Here is an 18,191-nt window from a genome sequence, read left to right on the forward strand (position 1 = left end):
GAAAATAATATTTTTGGGGCTACACAGTTAGATGTTAAAGTCTGAGTTATGATGTTAATTGTTCCTGGTGACCCAGGGTACTGAAATATAGGCAGGCAGCCACATTAATAGTCTAGAGGAGGAGAACTGCACCTGTTCCAAAGAAATAATGAGTTGTAATAACGTTTGATCAGTGCCAACCAAGGCTCATTCACAGTGTGTAAAACTTCTGAATGTCATTAGGACCTGTGCATGTTCCTACAGAAAACATACATTTTATATATTTTTGGTAGATTTGGATAAAATATTTTTTACTGTGTAAATTCCTTTTAAGTTTGATTTGTTTAAAAAATACTCTTAAAACAGTGTAAAGAAATCTTTTCTGAACTTGGCAGCTGCTGTGCAGAAGCTTGCCTTTTTCTGTTAGGGCATCAGGAATTGTTTTAACAGGCCAAATGAAAGCAACAATCTGCTGCCCAGCCTGCTGATACACAGCTCTGCTGCTGTAAAAAAAGGTTAAATTAGAATAGCAAGTCCTGCTGCTACCTAATGAAATTTCACATGAAAATTTTTACAATACTGCTTTTGCTTTACTACTACCATATTTTATTTTTAATATCAGTGATCATAATTTCTTGAGGGATTTGGGTTCTTGAAGTACAGTTGTATGGGAGTTTTTTGTTTTCTTTTTAAACCGTATTAGTGAAATTGTGCTGTAGTTCCAGAGGGAAAACCTTAAAGAGCGTTTGCTGATGTGAGAGCTCCCCAAGAATCCTTTAAGGGGAAAAAACAATTAAAATAATTTTTAATTGGTTGGGTTTTTTCTGGTATTCAGTGATTATGAAATCCTTAACTAAAAAACATATAGATATGGGTATCGTGGAAGAGACTGTCGAGCCAATGTTTACCTCCTTCCTACCGGAGAAATTGTGTATTTCATAGCCTCAGTGGTGGTACTGTTCAACTACGAGGAGAGAACCCAGCGGCACTACTTGGGTCACACAGACTGTGTTAAATGGTTAGTACACAACATTTGCATCTAAGTGTGTGGGTAGTAATGCAGAAATATTTCTTTTCCTCTCCTGCTATATGTACAAGCTAATTAATGTCACTGTAGTTGTAGTTATTTCCTGTTTAATCAGTCCCAGTAGATTTCACTGTAGTAAACACAGCACAAACAAATGGTGTTAGAGCAGTCCATGCTAGCTTAGGATGTCTGGTTTACATGTAAAGCAGGGGATATGTATACAATCTAAGAGTGCCTGTTTGAAAAAAGGATCTTTGCATAAATTATTCCAAATAGTTGTCCCAGAAATTAAAAATTGATGTTAGCCTGAGTCTAAATCAGTTGTTTACAGACAGTATGGCAAAAGTGCAATCTTAAAGGAGAACTAGAAAACCGTGTTGAAAAATGAGCAGTCATACTCTCATTTTGTAAAAGATACATGACCCAAGTATAAAGAGAGTCAGGAAAATCAGAAAGAAGTTTGCAAAAAACCCCCTAGAGAATGAAAATTGAAGCCATTGTCATTGTGTCAGGCAGTTACAGAATTTGCTAGGTCAGTCTGAAGAGTGGTGCACATAATGTAATGATGAACATAAACTCTCTACTGTGCATACCTGACTGGAGAAAATTTGACATCTAAAGCTCTCTTCTCTTGTCTGTGTAATTGATTCCTGAGGGAGGAATGCTGCCAGTTTGTGTTCTTCACTTTCATTCAGAAAATTGAACTGAATTGTAAATTTTTGGTGTCTGTCATTAAGACATCTTCAGGTTTGCCCGGGGCCCCTTTAATCTTTCAATGGCTTTCTTCACCATTGCAGTTTTACAGAGAAAGCAATTAAGAATATAGATCAAAAAATCCCAAGGACTGAGAGGATGTATTTTCTAAAATCTGTTTTGCCACATGAGCTTCAAAGCAAAATGTGATAAGCAAGGACACATTTTTACTCCACTAGTGGTGCACCACACTGCATTAGTACAATTACATCAGTAACTCATTTCAAGTGGTGGTAATCCTTGACTCCTGGGTGCACAGGCAAGCCCTCAGACAACTTTTCTGCATTTTTTCCCCCCAGGTTCATGACATCTCTAGGTTCAGGCATAGAATACACCGTAGTGTTTATAACTATGGCACATAACCATGTGTAGGAGGTTCACTACAGACTATGTAGGTTGTGATCTCCTAGTGTAGTGCAAACCTGAGATGTGTCAGGGCACATGTGGAGGTGGCTCTTCTGGCACTCCTGGCTGTGTGTCAGCAAGCAGTCAGTTCAGTGTGGAATGAAATATCTGATGAGAAACATTCAAGTTGTCTCCTTAGAAGTGGGATTTAGGATCATAAGTGTCTTCATGGGCTTTTGTTGAGAAACAAATAAAAAATTTACAAAACACCTCTCAGTTTTGGAGACGTATGACAGCAAAAGCAAGTCATATTTCTGTCTGTCTTAGTCTTGCAGTTCATCCAGACAAAATTAGAATTGCAACAGGACAGTTAGCTGGAGTGGATAAAGATGGAAGGGTAAGTAATAGAGCTGTTGAGCAGTAGTATCTTGTTTTGAAAATCAGGAAAAAGTGGTTTGGGGTTTTTTAATCATCACCTTCTGTCTGCACTGCATTTACTGAGGTATTTTGAGTTTCTCAGGTAACAGCCTGTATCTCTAGCAAAAGACAGTGACAGAAACACTCAACCATACATTAAAAAGAGCAGAAGCTCATAAAGTCCCATATCTGCAAGCAAACATGAAGCTTGTAATTGATTTATAAGGCCACATTATTTCTGTTGTGTTACTTTCAATATGTGTTCTCCCAAGGGAGAGCAAATCCCCAGTTCTGTGGGTCAGTATAGTCTTAAGGCTTCATGGAAGAGGAAACCAACTTTGAGAATTCTTGGAAAGTATGCCAAACTTTCCTATAAACTTGCTCATTTAAGAGCAAGTATATTTAAATGCTGCTCTCCACCTCCTAGCATAATTCTGTCAGAAGTTGAATAATTGGATTATTTTCATGAAGTTATAGAAAGAGGGGGGAAGAAAAGGCAGATGCTATAAAGTGTAGAAGCCTGTTAAATATAACTATTTTTCAGATGTTCAACCTAATTTTTTATATTTTGTAAGAAGTTTATGTGGGGCGTTTTGTATACATGATTTCCACTGAGCATTTTCCCAATCTTGTTAGAACTGTTTGGTTTGTTTTTCCATCAGTACAAAGATTTGTCACTTTCAGTGGTGAATGCTGCTACTTAGTTATTGTTTCTAAGCTAATGTGGGATACTGGTTGTATGAAATATAACCATGGACATTTTCATTGACTTGGTTGGTGGTGGTTAAAAGGCTCAGTGCACCAGGTTTTGTTTATTTATTTCCTAATTTATATATATATAAGCCCAGATTTGATTATTATTTTCAGTTGTTGCATAATATCACTAATCTGGGTTCTCAAATGCAAGATGACTCTTCCATTATTTGTTCACTTAAATTGGTTAAAGCATTTCCACAACTACCAAATGCCACTCTGCTGCCTCAATGGCACTGCTGCCACGCTGGTGGCCCAGACATAAGGAACAGCATTTCCTGACTGTCCCCTTTAGAGTTTGAGGGTAGTGCCCAGCAGCACGACCAGCACAGGCCACCCTGCCTTTACCCTGCAGTTTGTAGTGCAGGCAGCAGCCTGTGTTTCCCTGCTGTGACCTGTCTGTGCTGTTGCTCCCCACGCAGCCCCTGCAGCCCCATGTCAGAGTGTGGGACTCGGTGAGCCTGGCCACGCTGCAGGTGATCGGCCTCGGCACCTTTGAGCGCGGAGTGGGCTGCTTGGATTTCTCCAAAGCGGTAAGATGGGCGCCATGCCGTTCCACAGCACGTCCTGTGGAAATGGGGAGAAAACCTCTGAAGAGTCTCCATGTGGTTATCTATATGTCTTTCAGTATTAGAAGCGTGTCACTGAAGTTTCTGTATGCTTTATAAAAGCAGCTGACAGCTGGGAAAACAGGAAATGGCACATGTAAAACCAAACAGCACGAAAAATAAATAGCAGGCAAAACAAGCCCTTAAGTAGAAATCGAAGTCCACGCTGGGTTTGGTGGTTTGGTTTTGTTTGTGAGGAGGTTGGTTCTTTTTATTTTGATGTTAAAAACAAATTTGTTTGTGAGGTTTGTGATGACAAAATTTGGTGAGTTCTGATAGGAGGGTTAACTTTTTTGCTTTCACAGCTGGAGTAGGTTTTTGTCCACCAACAGGAAATTTAAAAAAAAAAAACCAAAACTTCACATTGTCTTGTACTATTTTTTCCCGAGGAATAGCTTGTTCACTTTTTTGCTACTTCTTTTGCACAGAAAATAAATAGAGGTCTTTGTTGCTGGACCCATAGAATTTATCAGGAAAAATTGGTATCATATGGAGATGCACTGTTTATCATTCAGAAAGTTCTCATTTCAAATTTGGAAATTAGTTGGGTTTGTTTTTGGGGTTTTTTTGTAAAATATGGGCATATTTTAATCTTTAAGCTGCCCCTGCATTTTACCAAAAGACAGACATTTCAGACCTCCTGGAAACCCAGGCTGGATTCTTGCATTTCATCAAGAGGAATTAATATCAGTAAAAAACGGAAAATGCAGAAAAACAATGTCTGCAGTATTTTGCTAATAGAGGAAGAGATTTATAGGACAGCTGAGGTGGGAAGGGATGTCTGGAGATCACCTCATGCACTGTCCTGCTTGCAGCAGGTTCTGTCAGAGCAGGCTGCTCAGGCTGTGCTCCAGCTGGCTTCTGGGAACCTCCCAGAATGGAAACTCAGCAGTGTCTCTGGGTGACCTGGTGAAAAGAAATTCCTGCACTCTCTTGCTGCAGTTTCACTTAGCAATTGGAATAAAGAAAGCAATTGAAAGAAATTTCATAGCATTGAAATGTTGCTGTGTTAGATATAGTACATTTTGTGTTTCAGTAAATAATGTGAAAGGAGTGCTGGCATTCTTGTCACTCTAACAAACAAATAAAATTTACATACTTGGATAGAGGTCTTTTTCAGTGTGAATAAGAGTGCATTCCATCATTTTAAAAGCAGGGAATTTTTTGGGGGACTGGATTTTAGCTTTTATTGATTCTGTTTTGCAGCTGAAACTGAATTAGATTTCTTACTACAGTCTCACATGATTGCTTACTAGACTGAAACAGTTGAAACAGTGTGCAATATCTAGAGCTGTGTTTTTACCACAGGATTTATTAACCCCCCCAAGAGCTGCGTACAGTGCCAATGCTGTCTTCAGTGTTCCTTCCCACCCAATAATTCACATGTATATTTCCATATTACTGCTCAGAATAGTGCTTGGGAATAATGGCTTTAGCCACTTCTATTTTCATAATTTGTTAGAGAATGAAGTGCAAGAATCAACTTTATGATAATTTAAGTCTCCTCCAAATCTTCCTACAAATGTCCTTGAAACAGCTGCTTTGTGCAAGTGTGCATTGCTGGGAATAAGTATGGTTTTAAGATTTTTTTTTTTCTGTTCCTTTAATTGCCTGTGGCCATATATTTACCATTTTGTTGTGAAGTTGTTCAAAATAAGTGGTTTCAGTTATTTAGTACTGAAGATGCTGCTCTGCCTCCTCTGCAAGCACTGTTTTGTTCAGAAGGTGTTACTTCAGCTGCAGTTTTACCAACTACATGATGAAACTGCTGGTGCTTTATGACCCATAAGGACAAAACTATGCTTAACAGAATCTGATAATGTAGTTGTGTGTATGTGATGGTGGCAGTTAGGAAAAAAAAACCACAAGTGGAGCTGTGTGTCTGTCCTCTGAGACCTGAGGAAAAACAAAATATTTATAAGAATAGCAAAAGAAATCTCTTTGCTGTCAGTGTGAAATTGCAAACAAGGAAAAAAAAAAAAAACCACAAAGGAAAAACTCAGCATAAAAACAAACAAAACCAGAGTAAAGGCTTGGTAAAATACTTTTAAAGCTTTCCTAGAGTGTTATTTGCAGCATGATCGTTTTTTGTGAGATTACACAAAAATTTATGTCTTTTAAGAAAGACAAAAATTTATGTTTCTAAGAAAGAAAAAAAGGAAAATTCCCTATATTTATTGAGGTTGTATATACTTTAAAAGGACTTTGTTAATTTATATTTCTACCTTTGTGGATTTTTTAAAATACCTCTTCCCTGCCCTGTTTGTCAGTACTTCTTTTTTATTTTTCTTTTTCCCTTAGGATTCTGGTACTCATTTGTGTGTAATTGATGACTCTAACGAGCATATGCTTACTGTGTGGGATTGGCAGAGGAAATCAAAAATAGCAGAGATAAAGGTAATTTTTGCACATGAACATTCTGAAATACAACTGGTTTTATTCCCATAAATACAAGTTTGTAAGACATGCTTTTGATCTTACTTGGAAACTGCAGCTGTGTAATTCTGATGGGTTGTTTAAGGGTTCCACAGAAATGTGTTCTTTACTTGTTTATTGGAAGCGGTTGGAATATTAAAGGGTTTGGAATTGCATTTTACCCATCCTTAAAAGCCAATGCAAATAAAGCAATTGTCTAATAGTTTCTTAATTTAAAAGAAAAATAAATCCTGGGAACTTAAAGAAACTAAACTGATGATTCAGTCTGTAGTTCTTAAAAAAAAAAAAAAACTACTTCTCAACATTCCACAGTTCAATTTTGTCTGAATCAAATTCCAATTATTGATTCTCAGTATGTGTCTCTTCTCATTTGAAGTCCTGAGTACTTTTGTGGATTTCAGTCATGTCTGCTTTTCTCTTTCTTTTTGAAACTTTCCAAATTTCAGAGCACTGAGATGTTTTCAGAGATGCTGCACTCACTGCTCACTTAAAGTTGATTTCACTGGGAATACCCAATCCTTTGTGCTTCCAGTATCAAGCAAGCAAATATTTCATGCATGTGGAACTGAGTATTTGTCTATTTTTAGAAGTCATGCTCCACAAGCATATATGTCTGTATCATTCCAAACTTGCCATTTCAGATAAATCATGTTGGTTTGACCTGTTTTCTCTAGATTATGTTGACTAATACAAGCTTTTTTCTACAAGTTTAATTTAATTCTATAACAGTATTTTCATTTCCTTTTTGATATTTATGTGAAACTATTTGGCATATGCCTTGTATTTCCCGTTCACTGACGTTATGTTTTGACTGTTTTTCACTCAGGGGAGTTCCTTGGTGTTTCAGAATTGGCTAAAAATTATTTGGCAGGGACAGCTCGCCCTTCAGAACTTATTCAAATCTAGGACTTGGTCTTACAGTGTCTTAAGCACCTTCTACAGAAGATGGTGTGAGCAGAGTTGCATCTCTTGAGCTGGGATGCAAAACAAAAGCTGTTTCTTATCTGAACTCCATTAAGGTTTTCAGTCCTTAAATTCCAAATGATTTTTTTGACATAGCAGATTTGCTCCTGTGAAAACTCTGTGAGAAACATAATTCAATAAATATGGCTATAAACAACAACAACAACAACAAAAGTATTCTTTTTTTAAAATCAGCCAGAAGTTGTGAAGTTGTTCTCAAAGATGTGGTTTAACAGCACTCTTCTGTACAGATGACAGAACAGCTGGGGTTGGAGGGCACTGGTGGAGATGATGTGCCCAAGCTCCAAGCTACAGCAGGTTCCCCTAGAGCAGGTTGCACAGGATCCTGCCCAGGCAGGTGTTCAGTACCTCCAGAGAAGGAGACTCCACAACCTCTCTGGGCAGCCTCTTTTGAAATCCTGTAGAAATAAATGCATTTACTTTCTTGTTTTGTAGCCACTGCCTGCAGGGGATTGGAACTGTCTTCAAAGACAGTTTGGTTGAGTATATATTAGAAGTTAAGTAAATGACCAGTCACTTTGTTATGTTTATAAAATCTGTTGGTAAAATATGAAATACTTCAAGATGTTGGTAATTCAGTAAAAGTAGATGAAGCCAGTAAAAATACAAAGGTGGGACTCTATATTTAAAAGTTTTGAGTTATGCAGACTTTTTCTTCTTTGTGAGGAGGAAAGGAAAGCAAAGAATCCAAAAGAATCTTTACAGAATTTCAGAAAGAGAATGATGAATATAATCCTACAATATTATCGTTGTCTTACTTGCCTCTGTCACAGCTTTTTTATCCAGAATAGCAAGCAGTCTGTGTAAAAACTAAGCAGGGTTTTCAATCCAAAAAAGTGTCTTTTATACATTATTAACTTTCCTTGGCAGAAGTCTTAGCTATTTGAGAGAGCAGAAGCTTTTTGTGTTTTAAAAGGGAATGTAAAACCCTAACTTGTGTACCTAAGTTTAATAAAGATCTGTTATGTATGTGAAAAATCAATATATATAAAATTATATGTGCAGTCATTCAGACAGCTGACTTAGCACAGAAAACTTTAAAAAACTTTAAAGCATACGATGAGCTATCTAGTTTTACATATCTCTGTTCTGAAACTGGGGGTTTACATGTGTTTCTAGTAGTTAATGTCCTATCTGAATAAATATTATTTCTGTTATTATTTCAGACTACAAATGAAGTTGTTCTTGCTGTGGAATTCCATCCCACTGATGCAAATACCATAATAACATGTGGCAAATCTCATATATTTTTCTGGACCTGGAGTGGCAATTCATTATCAAGGAAGCAAGGGATATTTGGGGTAATAATATCTTGATACCAGGACAGTTTTAAATCAATGGAAATCACATTTTCTGTGCATTTGCTTTGTTGTTACTGTGTACTGTCTGATCAGAGAGGTAAATATACAAAAAAAGGCTAAATTCTGCTTGTGTATGCAGGGTGTAAGAATGTGGGTGCATTATTCTAATTATGTAACAAGTAGGAGCAATTATCCCATTCTCTTGCTTATTTTGTTTCAGAAATATGAGAAACCCAAATTTGTTCAGTGTTTGGCTTTCTTGGGAAATGGAGATGTGCTCACTGGAGACTCAGGTGGGATAATACTTATATGGGGCAAAACTACTGTAGAAGCTACTCCAGGAAAAGGAGCTAAAGGTAGGACATGTTTGGGGTTAATTGCAGATTTTGCATAGTCTGTAGAAGACAAACATAAAGGTTGGCATTAGGGAAGGAATAGAGAAATAGGCCTGACTCAGAGCATACACTCCCTGTCAGTAACAAAGTCTGCAAGTCCTGTGAATTTGCTGACTTAAGAGCAGTCTGGAATTTCTCTCTAATTAAAGAGCCTGTGCATGAAATGAATGAAAACTACTTTATCTAAATGTTTTGCATTTTTAAAAAATGTGATTAATCAGCTCTCCTTTGATCTGGTGATTTGCAAAAGGCTGTAGGATCAGTTTAGGGATTCTGCAGGCTGCCTTTGCCTCTTAAGGCTTTTGTTGCACCATGCTTAGTCTCAGAGGAATTCCATTAAGTGGTGGAGCTGACATTAACAGGACTAGTATGTGAAGTACAATTACAATGCTTAGTTGTAGCAGTTACATGAAAAACAGTTTCTGGTTTAGCAGACCCTCAAGTCTTGATATACTTAAAAAGAAATAACTTTGAAATTTGAAATTGAACTAACTCTTTAGAGAAAAGCTTTTGTGAAAAAGAAAGGAAAATTATTTGTTACCCAACATATGCAGACCTGGCACAGTTGAGCCCTCATAAATTCAATGATAATTCATTTTACTTGGCAGCTATTTCAAACGCTCTGGTTTAAATTGGTGTGCCAGGAAAACATTCATGTAAAAAGTACATTTTTAACAGTAAGTCTGATTTTGTAGGTAAATCTTTTTTTCATCTTTGAAGTTAACTGCAATGGAAAAGTAATTCAACATATTATCTGATATTTAATTTTCAATTTCTTGTTCAAAAATAACCTTTTTTCAGTATAACCCTAAGTGTTATCAGATAGAATATTTATTTACATTGGCTTAACTAACAGTGGGGTTTTTAGTTGGTTTATCACATTAGATTGGTCACAGGACCTGATCTCATACTCTCTCACAGTGTGAGAGCACACTCATTTGAACTGACTTGAGGCAGAGTCAGCAAAGTTCAGCTCATAGCTGGGTGCTGCTCCACTTTTTCTGTGATTGCTATTTGAAAATATGCAGCACCAGAATCTTTTGTTTAGCTTTTTTTTTAAATTTTCCAACAGTAGTTCTTTTGATGTGAAGACCCAATGAGGGTGGAAAAGGCTTCTTTTGCTACCCTTGTTGTTTAATTTTCTCATCTCTTTCATGCTTCCAAGTATTTTCCTTTGGGTAGACTGCTGTCTTGATAGATGCCAAATGCTGGTTGTACTATTTTTATGTGTGGCAGCACATATCCAGCTTTAGATATTAGGTTCATGCATCCTGGAAACTTTGCTATAAATAATTGGCCTTTTATTCCCAAAAGACTATAGACAAGTCTTCTAGTTTCTTTTAATAAAGTAGCTTTACTTATTTTCTAATAATGACTTGCTAAATATTTTTTGACTCTAAAAGACAATTTCTCTTGCATCTGGAAAAACTGTGTTCCTTTGGAAAGCAGAGAAATGAAAGCATTCTACCAGTTGTTGGTTTTGGTTTTGCCTTCTCATTTTGTAGGACAGTCAATCTAAAAAAGTTTTTCTTGAGAAAGGAGGGCCCTTTGTTTTACCTTTTTATCCTGTAAGAAAACACTACCACCTTGTGTTTGCAATACTAAGAGCCTGACAGTCCAAGTGTAATTATTATTTTACACTTCCTTTATTCTTCTGCCTAAAGGCAGAGCTTCTTGTAAACCACAGGTAAAAAAATGAGAAGCGTTCTTTCCTATTTTCTTTTTTCTGCTTATAGGAGTATATCAGATAAGCAAACAAATCAAAGCTCATGATGGCAGTGTGTTCACACTCTGTCAGATGAGGAATGGAATGCTGCTAACTGGAGGTGGGAAAGACCGAAAGATCATCCTGTGGGATCATGATTTGAATCCTGAAAGGGAAATTGAGGTAAGAAGGCAAGAGTGACAGGGAAATTGCCTTGAAGAAGGTATTGGCTAGCAAGACAGAGCCTTCCTCACTCTTAGTAGGGGAAGCTAGGATGAAAGAATACCTTCTGGTTGCTGTTTATTAAGTGGATTACAATGTTTTATTATGAAAGTGTTTAAATTTTAGCCTATAAATGAGCCTATATGGGACTCAGTTCTCCTGTGTTTAAATTGAACAGAAATGTTAAGGGTTTTCTTTCTGCTAGTTGTTTGGAGTTTTTTTTAATTCATCCTGTTTGAGAGGACGTTTGAGGATATTCTTTAGTATTGCCTGTGTTTTTAAAAGTTTGCCTCTGGAGAAAGACAATGTTACCAGCATTTGAGGGTTTTAGTAGAATGTTTGACATAAGGTAAACAAGGGGTAGAATACATATTGGAATTCTGTAATAATTGATGATTAATAAGCTATGATGAGGAACTTCTTTTAAATTTATCCTAAACCAGGTGTTCAGTGAATATGTCTGTTCTTTGTGATTTGGCAATATGGCAGTGCTAGGTCAGTTGAATTGGAAAAGGAATTAATTGGAAAAGGTCATGTATTTTGGATTTTAAAAACTTGGGGTTTCCCTTACCTTGAAATAATGTGTTCTCCTTAAACAGTTCTTTAAACCCTGGTTTACTCCACTTACCTATTGTCCATTTGTAGTAGCATTTTTTCCTTAATATTTATGTGAGTTCAGTCTAGGATTAGTTACTGCCTTGAATCTAATACTGACATTTAGAAAACATGGCAGTGAAGGTAATCCTGACTATCTTATACAATTCTTAGCCTTAAGTAACACACTTCCTATTCCTATTCCTATCCTATTCAATCTATTCTATTCCTACTCAACAGTGTCTGTTTTCCTTTTGTTAATAATATTATGTTAAAGCTAATTTTTACATTACCAGAGTCCTGACAGATTGATTTTTCTATCTTATGTTATGTTATCACTTAAAATTAGTGTATTTTCTCAAATAATTTAGAAAACAAACAATTACACATTGTAAAAAAAAAAAGCAGTGTCTTAGAATTCAAGCCTGCAATAAACAGTCATTAAAATTCAGAATCATTGCTAACATAAGGCATATGAACATTTACTTTAGGCTCATCAGGAAACATTAAGAAAATCAGGAAGCATTTACTGTGTGCTACAAGATTTTTCTTGGTTTTCAAAACCTGTTTTGGAAAGTAAATAGTAACTGTATTATTCCTTCCCTTATAAGATGAGTTGTAAGGCTGTGGCGTGCATTTGTTTAGTGAATTTGACACTTGAAAGCTATTTAATTTAATTTGTAATTTTTTTCTACTGAAGTTATTAAAATTATATAACTGTGATTGTCTTGGACTAAGATCTTGTATGCCTGTACTGAACAAATAGATGAGAGAGGTTTCAGGTCAAGCCCTGGTCGAGGTTATAATAATTGGATTGTTCCTTTTTTCTGGGAGAACTGATACTGTCACTGTGCTCTATTTGTGACCTGTCAGGATGCCTGATGTGGTTTGACAGATGTTTCTTTTCCCAGGTTCCTGACCAGTATGGAACAATCAGAGCAGTAGCAGAAGGAAAAGCTGATCAGTTTTTAGTGGGTACTTCGCGAAACTTTGTTTTGAGGGGAACATTTAATGATGGTTTCGTAGTAGAAGTACAGGTGAGCATAACTTGTTATTTTTGAAGTATAATCAAAAAATGTAAAGGTTTTCTCTGCTGGTGTGTTATTTTAAGAATCTTAATTTTATTAATTGTTAAATCACTTGTGGTTTCTTTCTAGGGACATACAGATGAACTCTGGGGACTGGCATCTCATCCTTTCAAAGACTTATTTTTAACATGTGCCCAAGATAGGCAAGTTTGTATGTGGAACTCTGTGGACCACACACTGGAATGGACCAGGCTGCTAGATGTATGTCAACCCTTTAATTTAAATATAAAGCTAGAAGTAGAAAAAAACATTCAATCTCTGAAACACTCTTGTCCCACCTAATTGCAAGCAAAAATCCTGCAGTTATGCTTTAAAAAACAGCTATCTGAAGCTTTGATAAACTTGGCAAGGTTCATCAGACCTTGTGTAAGATGTAATCCGGTTATCATTGCTTGATGTCATTTTGACAAGCCAACTTGAATAAGTCTTAGTCTTTTATTCTTGTTACAGTTTATTTTTTTTCCCTGTTATTCAAACAATCTGAAGAGGGTATTATACAGTTGTGAAGGTTTGGCTTTAGATGTCATTTCCTTACTGTCATTCATTTTGTAGTTTGGCTAGTTCTCTGCTGTTATCCGAGCAAAATTAGTTTTTACACAGAAATGTCAGCCTTTTAGTCACAAGGTGTTCTTGCAGTGCATGTCACTGATACTCTGAGAGAAGAGCTGTCTCAGGGTTAGCATGCTGCTAAGTGGTTGGTTTTCCCTGTATCAGCTCAGACCTTTAGGACAGCTTTGGTCCAAGGCGAGGTGTTGGCCCTGGGGATGCAGCAGGGAGTAACGTGTCTGTCTGTGCTTCCGTGCAGGAACCCGGGCACTGTGCGGATTTCCATCCCAGCGGAGCAGTGGTTGCCATAGGAACCCACTCGGGCAGGTAAACGCCTTCCAGCCGAGCTGTGGTGACAGAAAGTGCAAAGGAGACACTCTATACAGTGCACCTTATAATTGAAGTTCATTTGCTTTTTATTCTTTTTGCTTGAGGTTATGGAGCCTACAAAGCATGGCAAAAGGGGGCAGAGCATCTTAGACAAAGACAGAAGAATTGTTTGGTTGTTGTTAGGCTGGTTTTGTCTTTTTATCATGAAATGTTAAATGAAAGTCCAAATCTTGATTTATTTTTTTTTTTAACTAATTATTTGCACAGATTTCTGTGAGCACTCCTTATTGTCTGTTCCAAGTATCATATATTTCAATGTTATGCGCACATTACATTTCTTTTTAAGACAGGTACAGTATAGATCTTTGTCCTTCCCAAATCAAACATACTTGCAATCTTTTAAACTGAGATGGATAGGCAAGTGAACAGACTGGAATTTTGATTTTTGTGTAAGACAGAGTTCAGCATGGCACACTGCTGCACTAAAGTGATACTGAATTGTTCCTCTTCTTCCTTTGCAAGCTGTCAAAGCACAAACTGAGTCTTTTTGACTTGGGCTTCTTACAGTGGGAGAAAAAAGTTACATTATTTCATAGTCAGACTCTGGCTTGGCATCATCTCCTAGGAAGGGAGTACCAATGTACCAATTAAAAGAAAAAGCTGGTTGTTCATGGCATTAGAAAGGTGAGAGGAGCACATATTAAATCTACTAGCATTTTTGTTCTGTGTTTCAGTTATACCTCATGGTTGATAACTTGATAATAAAATCATGCCTGGTGCATGTAAGAAAATTGCAAATATTTCATTTACTAGCTAGAATTTTTTTTTTCACCTTAACCTTATGCCTAAAAACATCTGAAGTTTCGTTTTTAGAAACTGCTGAGTATGTGCAACACCCTTAAAATTTCCTGGAAAAATGAAATGCTAAATATTTTTAGGGAGTTTCCTTCAAGATGAAGATGCAGTCTGCACTAAATTCATGAGGTATACTATCAGCCTACACAAGCTAGTTTACCTTCTAGTAAAAACCTTGCTGAGCTCTTGTATACTTGATTACCACGTTGAACCTTTCCATCTTAAAACTATAAACATTAAATTGAACTAATACTTTTGTCTTCATTAAGCACAGCAAAATATACAGGCCTAAGAGTACTTTAAACAGGTAAAAGGGAAACAGTGTGAGGCTATGTTTCTTCAGAGTTTTTAGATGTTTTTGAACTTAAATTAAAGCACAGTCAAGGCACGTTGCATGGCCAAAGCATCCAGTCTGTTACTTGCTTTTGGTTGACTTTTTTTCCCCTTCTCCTGGAGCTTTTAGTGTTATGTTTTAAGTTTGGCACATTCAGTTTAAATTCTTATTTTTAATTTACTTGAGGCAATGAGTTTATACTGCGTTCAAGAAATTTATGATGATGGCCTTGGAGTTTTTTGTTTGTTTTTTTTTTTACCTTCAGTAAAAAGAGTTTTTAAGCAGTTATATTTTCACCATTATATTTTAGTGTGTTCTGAAATTGTATAGTTCAGTGATGGGTTAGAGATATACAAATGAAACTGAGTTGAAATGAGACCTGGTAAGTGTATAAGTGGATGAGAAATAAATGGAGTTGAGTCAAGATAAACAAAACAGTTTTAAAATTACTGCCTATGCAGCAGCATCATGCAGTGCTTTCTGTGCCAGAAAATCTGGTCCAAGGGAATTATTTCCCAAGGAATGAAGGCTGTATCATATATCTCGATTAACATAAGAAAAAATAATCTCAAACCCATAACAAATATTTTAATAATTTGATTAATAGCCTAAAAATCTTAAAGCAAATATTAAATGAGCCTAATCTGTTTAGAACTCAGTAAACCAAAACCTTGCATGTGTCTGTTCTAGTGCTGCTCAGCTTTCAGCACAGAAGTGAGTAAGACAGGGACAAGGAATGGAGCACTAAGAAAGTTGGGTTTGTTGGTTAAAGTTGAGATATCAAAAGAAAACTGACTTTTGTCCCTTTTTCTCTATTCTTGTCTGTTGTTTTACAGTGGTGTGTTTTTTATCAGGTCAAACATCATGCTTTTGCTGGCTTTTTCACATATCACTTTCCATGATAAATATCCCAGTATCATTTCCCCTTTTGGGCTGTCTGCAAAGGGTCTACTGCAGGTTTTGTTGCCACTTCCTTACATACCTGCTGTGGACCTGATCATCAGCTGTTTGGCAGTACTAATTCTTTCTGTGGATCCTGCTGCTTGCTGAAAAGGCATAGCTGGAAAACTAAGAAAGTTTTTTTGAGGCACTTTTCAGATCCTTTTGCCATGCTTCCAGTGGTACTATTTGCTGGGAACTAGATCTCTCTGTGACTAATCATGTAGAATATCTTGTACTAAGTACTAAGCATATGTGTAATCAAAGGCACTGTGGAAAAAAAGACTAAAAAGATTCTAACAAAAATGTTAATATTGGTAAGAAAACTGAAGGCAGAAGGGCAAGGTTGGTGTAAGGCAGAGCCATAAAGAAATTAATCAGGCAATAGAGGCAAATCAGGTAAATATTATCTATTTTCCACTGGTTCTGTCTGTCCTGGTTATTTAGCAGTCCATGCCCTGTGGGGTGGGGGGTTTTCTATGTGTGTTTTGTTTAATATCTTCAGTGTGGCTCTCTAACTACAAGCTGGCTTGAGCCATTGGGACCAGGCTTTCCAGATGCCTAGCTGTTGGACCCTGGATGAGCATGAACTGGAATCTCATCCCCACCCATAGAAAGCAATGTGTGATGATGTTCCTGGGGTTCATTTTGCAGCTTTGCTGTGGAATAAATGGTGCCAGGTTTAGCAATGTTCCACTGAGACAGAGGGTGGCCTTCCCTTGCTCATTTCCAGTGTTTGAACTTGCCATTAGGGATAGAAACCTGCCTGTGGCATATGTTCATGGCTGTGACAGCAGAAGTTTGGAGCAAAGAAATTAAATTCTGAGTACAGCTCCAATGTGTTAAGCCATATTGGCACCTTCTGTTTCATGATCTGTGGGTGTGAATACATATTTTTTTAAATGGTCATTGTCTCTGTGTTGCATTGTTCAGTGTATTTAGGAGTTGGGTGGGCATCAGAGCCATTGCAAAATGCTCAGTTTCTGCCCATCTTGCATCTTGCTGTCAGTGGCCATTTTGGTCTGTGTGCCAGTGAGTTTTTGTAAGCATCTCACATGTGTCTCATAAATAATAAACTGAAGGTTAAAAGTTATTGTTAAATAATAAAAAATGCAATTAATTACCTTAGCTATAAATCATCCAAACAAGAAATATAAAATAAAGTGCTAGTTTACGAACCATCAAATTCTAGTGAATGGTTGGTTATTCCTTTCTTTAATAAAATTATTCATAGAAATGAAAATGATTGAGAGAAAAATACCAAGATAGAATAGAACTTGTGTTTACAATGAGTACAGAAATGTTTTCCACTTACATCTACTACTTCTATTTTTTTTATTAACTTTGCTTTATAAAAATTGAAACACCAAGTTTTATCTCAACACTTATCTTCAAAATAAGGAAGCAGAATGAAACTCAGATTAAGGCTTAATGATGATAAGATGCAGTCTTATTTTCTGTTTAGTAGCATGTTTAATGTCCAGTAGACATTTTGGTGATTATTACAGTGTTCAGGAAAGGGGGGAAAAATTGAATGGTATTTAGAATCTTTCATATATTGTTCACTGAAACTTATCTTGCTTTGTGAACCAGAAAAGTGTTCCATTAAAAACAGATGTTCTCTATGCTGCCCTAGAGGGGCTAGCAATAGATGATGAAGGCAGGCAGCAGTTATGGCTCTTTTACTTTTCTTTTTGTTTAGTGGAAGTGATACTTACTGGCATTCTCCTCTCTCTAGGTGGTTTGTTCTGGATGCAGAAACGAGGGATCTGGTCTCAATACACACTGATGGCAACGAGCAGCTTTCAGTGATGCGCTACTCAGTAGGTAGGCAGACTTGGATAGTCAGAATAATTCTGATAAACCAGATGGATGTTCTGTTGAATGGTGTTAAACTAGTCCCCAGGCACAGCTTTGAAAAAATTGTTTCAAATGCTTAATGTGTAACTGAGGATTTGCTTATGGATTTGTTTGTGTGTACTAAATCCTGGAATTTTGTAACCGCAAACATCACCATCACCTTTCTCAGCTTTTTTTTCATGTTGAACTCTGCTGTCATAATAAATGCTAGCTTTGGTCCCCCCAAAAAAGTTCTCAAATAGTTGACAGGTTAACAGAAAAGTCTGTAAAAAGCTTAATATTTTAGTGATATTTTAATATCCCTTTTAGTTAGTTTTCAAGTTCATTAATGCAAACCCATAAAACTAAGTTTGTGTCTGTCTGGAAGTCAGAGCTGTTTGTGAAGTGTTTGCTCTGGGATTGCAAGGAGTCCAAACCAGTGTTGAGTCTCCTCTTCAGACATGATATGACAAATAGTCAGAGGCTGACTCCTCTCTGTTAAAACAGGATGGAAGAACAGATTTGTAAATCTTTTTTTTGTTTGCTTTTGGCTCACATGCAATGTCAGAACAAAATGTTCTTTTGATGCTGCCATGTGTGCCAAGCACAGCAATTTATTTTACATCACTGATATTCACTGACACTTAGAGGTGTTTGATTGTGATTTAGGCAGCTCTTGTCCACATATATTTTTTAAAGGGAGACAAGACAGAATATAAAAATGCTTATAATGTTTGAAAA

General features: G+C 36.7%; 1 protein-coding gene across 5 annotated transcripts in view; it reads left to right on the forward strand.

Moving 5' to 3' along the window:
• Positions 1-18,191, forward strand: part of EML4 (EMAP like 4) — a 146,792-nt gene that overhangs the window by 114,948 nt on the left and 13,653 nt on the right. For all 5 annotated transcript variants that reach the window (XM_058800737.1, XM_058800738.1, XM_058800739.1 and 2 more), the window contains 11 exons: positions 848-997; positions 2,432-2,501; positions 3,697-3,807; positions 6,184-6,279; positions 8,469-8,603; positions 8,824-8,959; positions 10,735-10,886; positions 12,431-12,556; positions 12,677-12,808; positions 13,413-13,480; positions 17,350-17,438. In XM_058800737.1, the coding sequence (XP_058656720.1) occupies positions 848-997; positions 2,432-2,501; positions 3,697-3,807; positions 6,184-6,279; positions 8,469-8,603; positions 8,824-8,959; positions 10,735-10,886; positions 12,431-12,556; positions 12,677-12,808; positions 13,413-13,480; positions 17,350-17,438 (1,265 nt within the window). The remainder of the gene's footprint in view (positions 1-847; positions 998-2,431; positions 2,502-3,696; positions 3,808-6,183; positions 6,280-8,468; positions 8,604-8,823; positions 8,960-10,734; positions 10,887-12,430; positions 12,557-12,676; positions 12,809-13,412; positions 13,481-17,349; positions 17,439-18,191) is intronic.

The sequence above is a fragment of the Ammospiza caudacuta genome, chromosome 3 (assembly GCF_027887145.1).
Source record: "Ammospiza caudacuta isolate bAmmCau1 chromosome 3, bAmmCau1.pri, whole genome shotgun sequence".
In the NCBI taxonomy this organism is placed as follows: Eukaryota; Metazoa; Chordata; class Aves; order Passeriformes; family Passerellidae; genus Ammospiza; species Ammospiza caudacuta.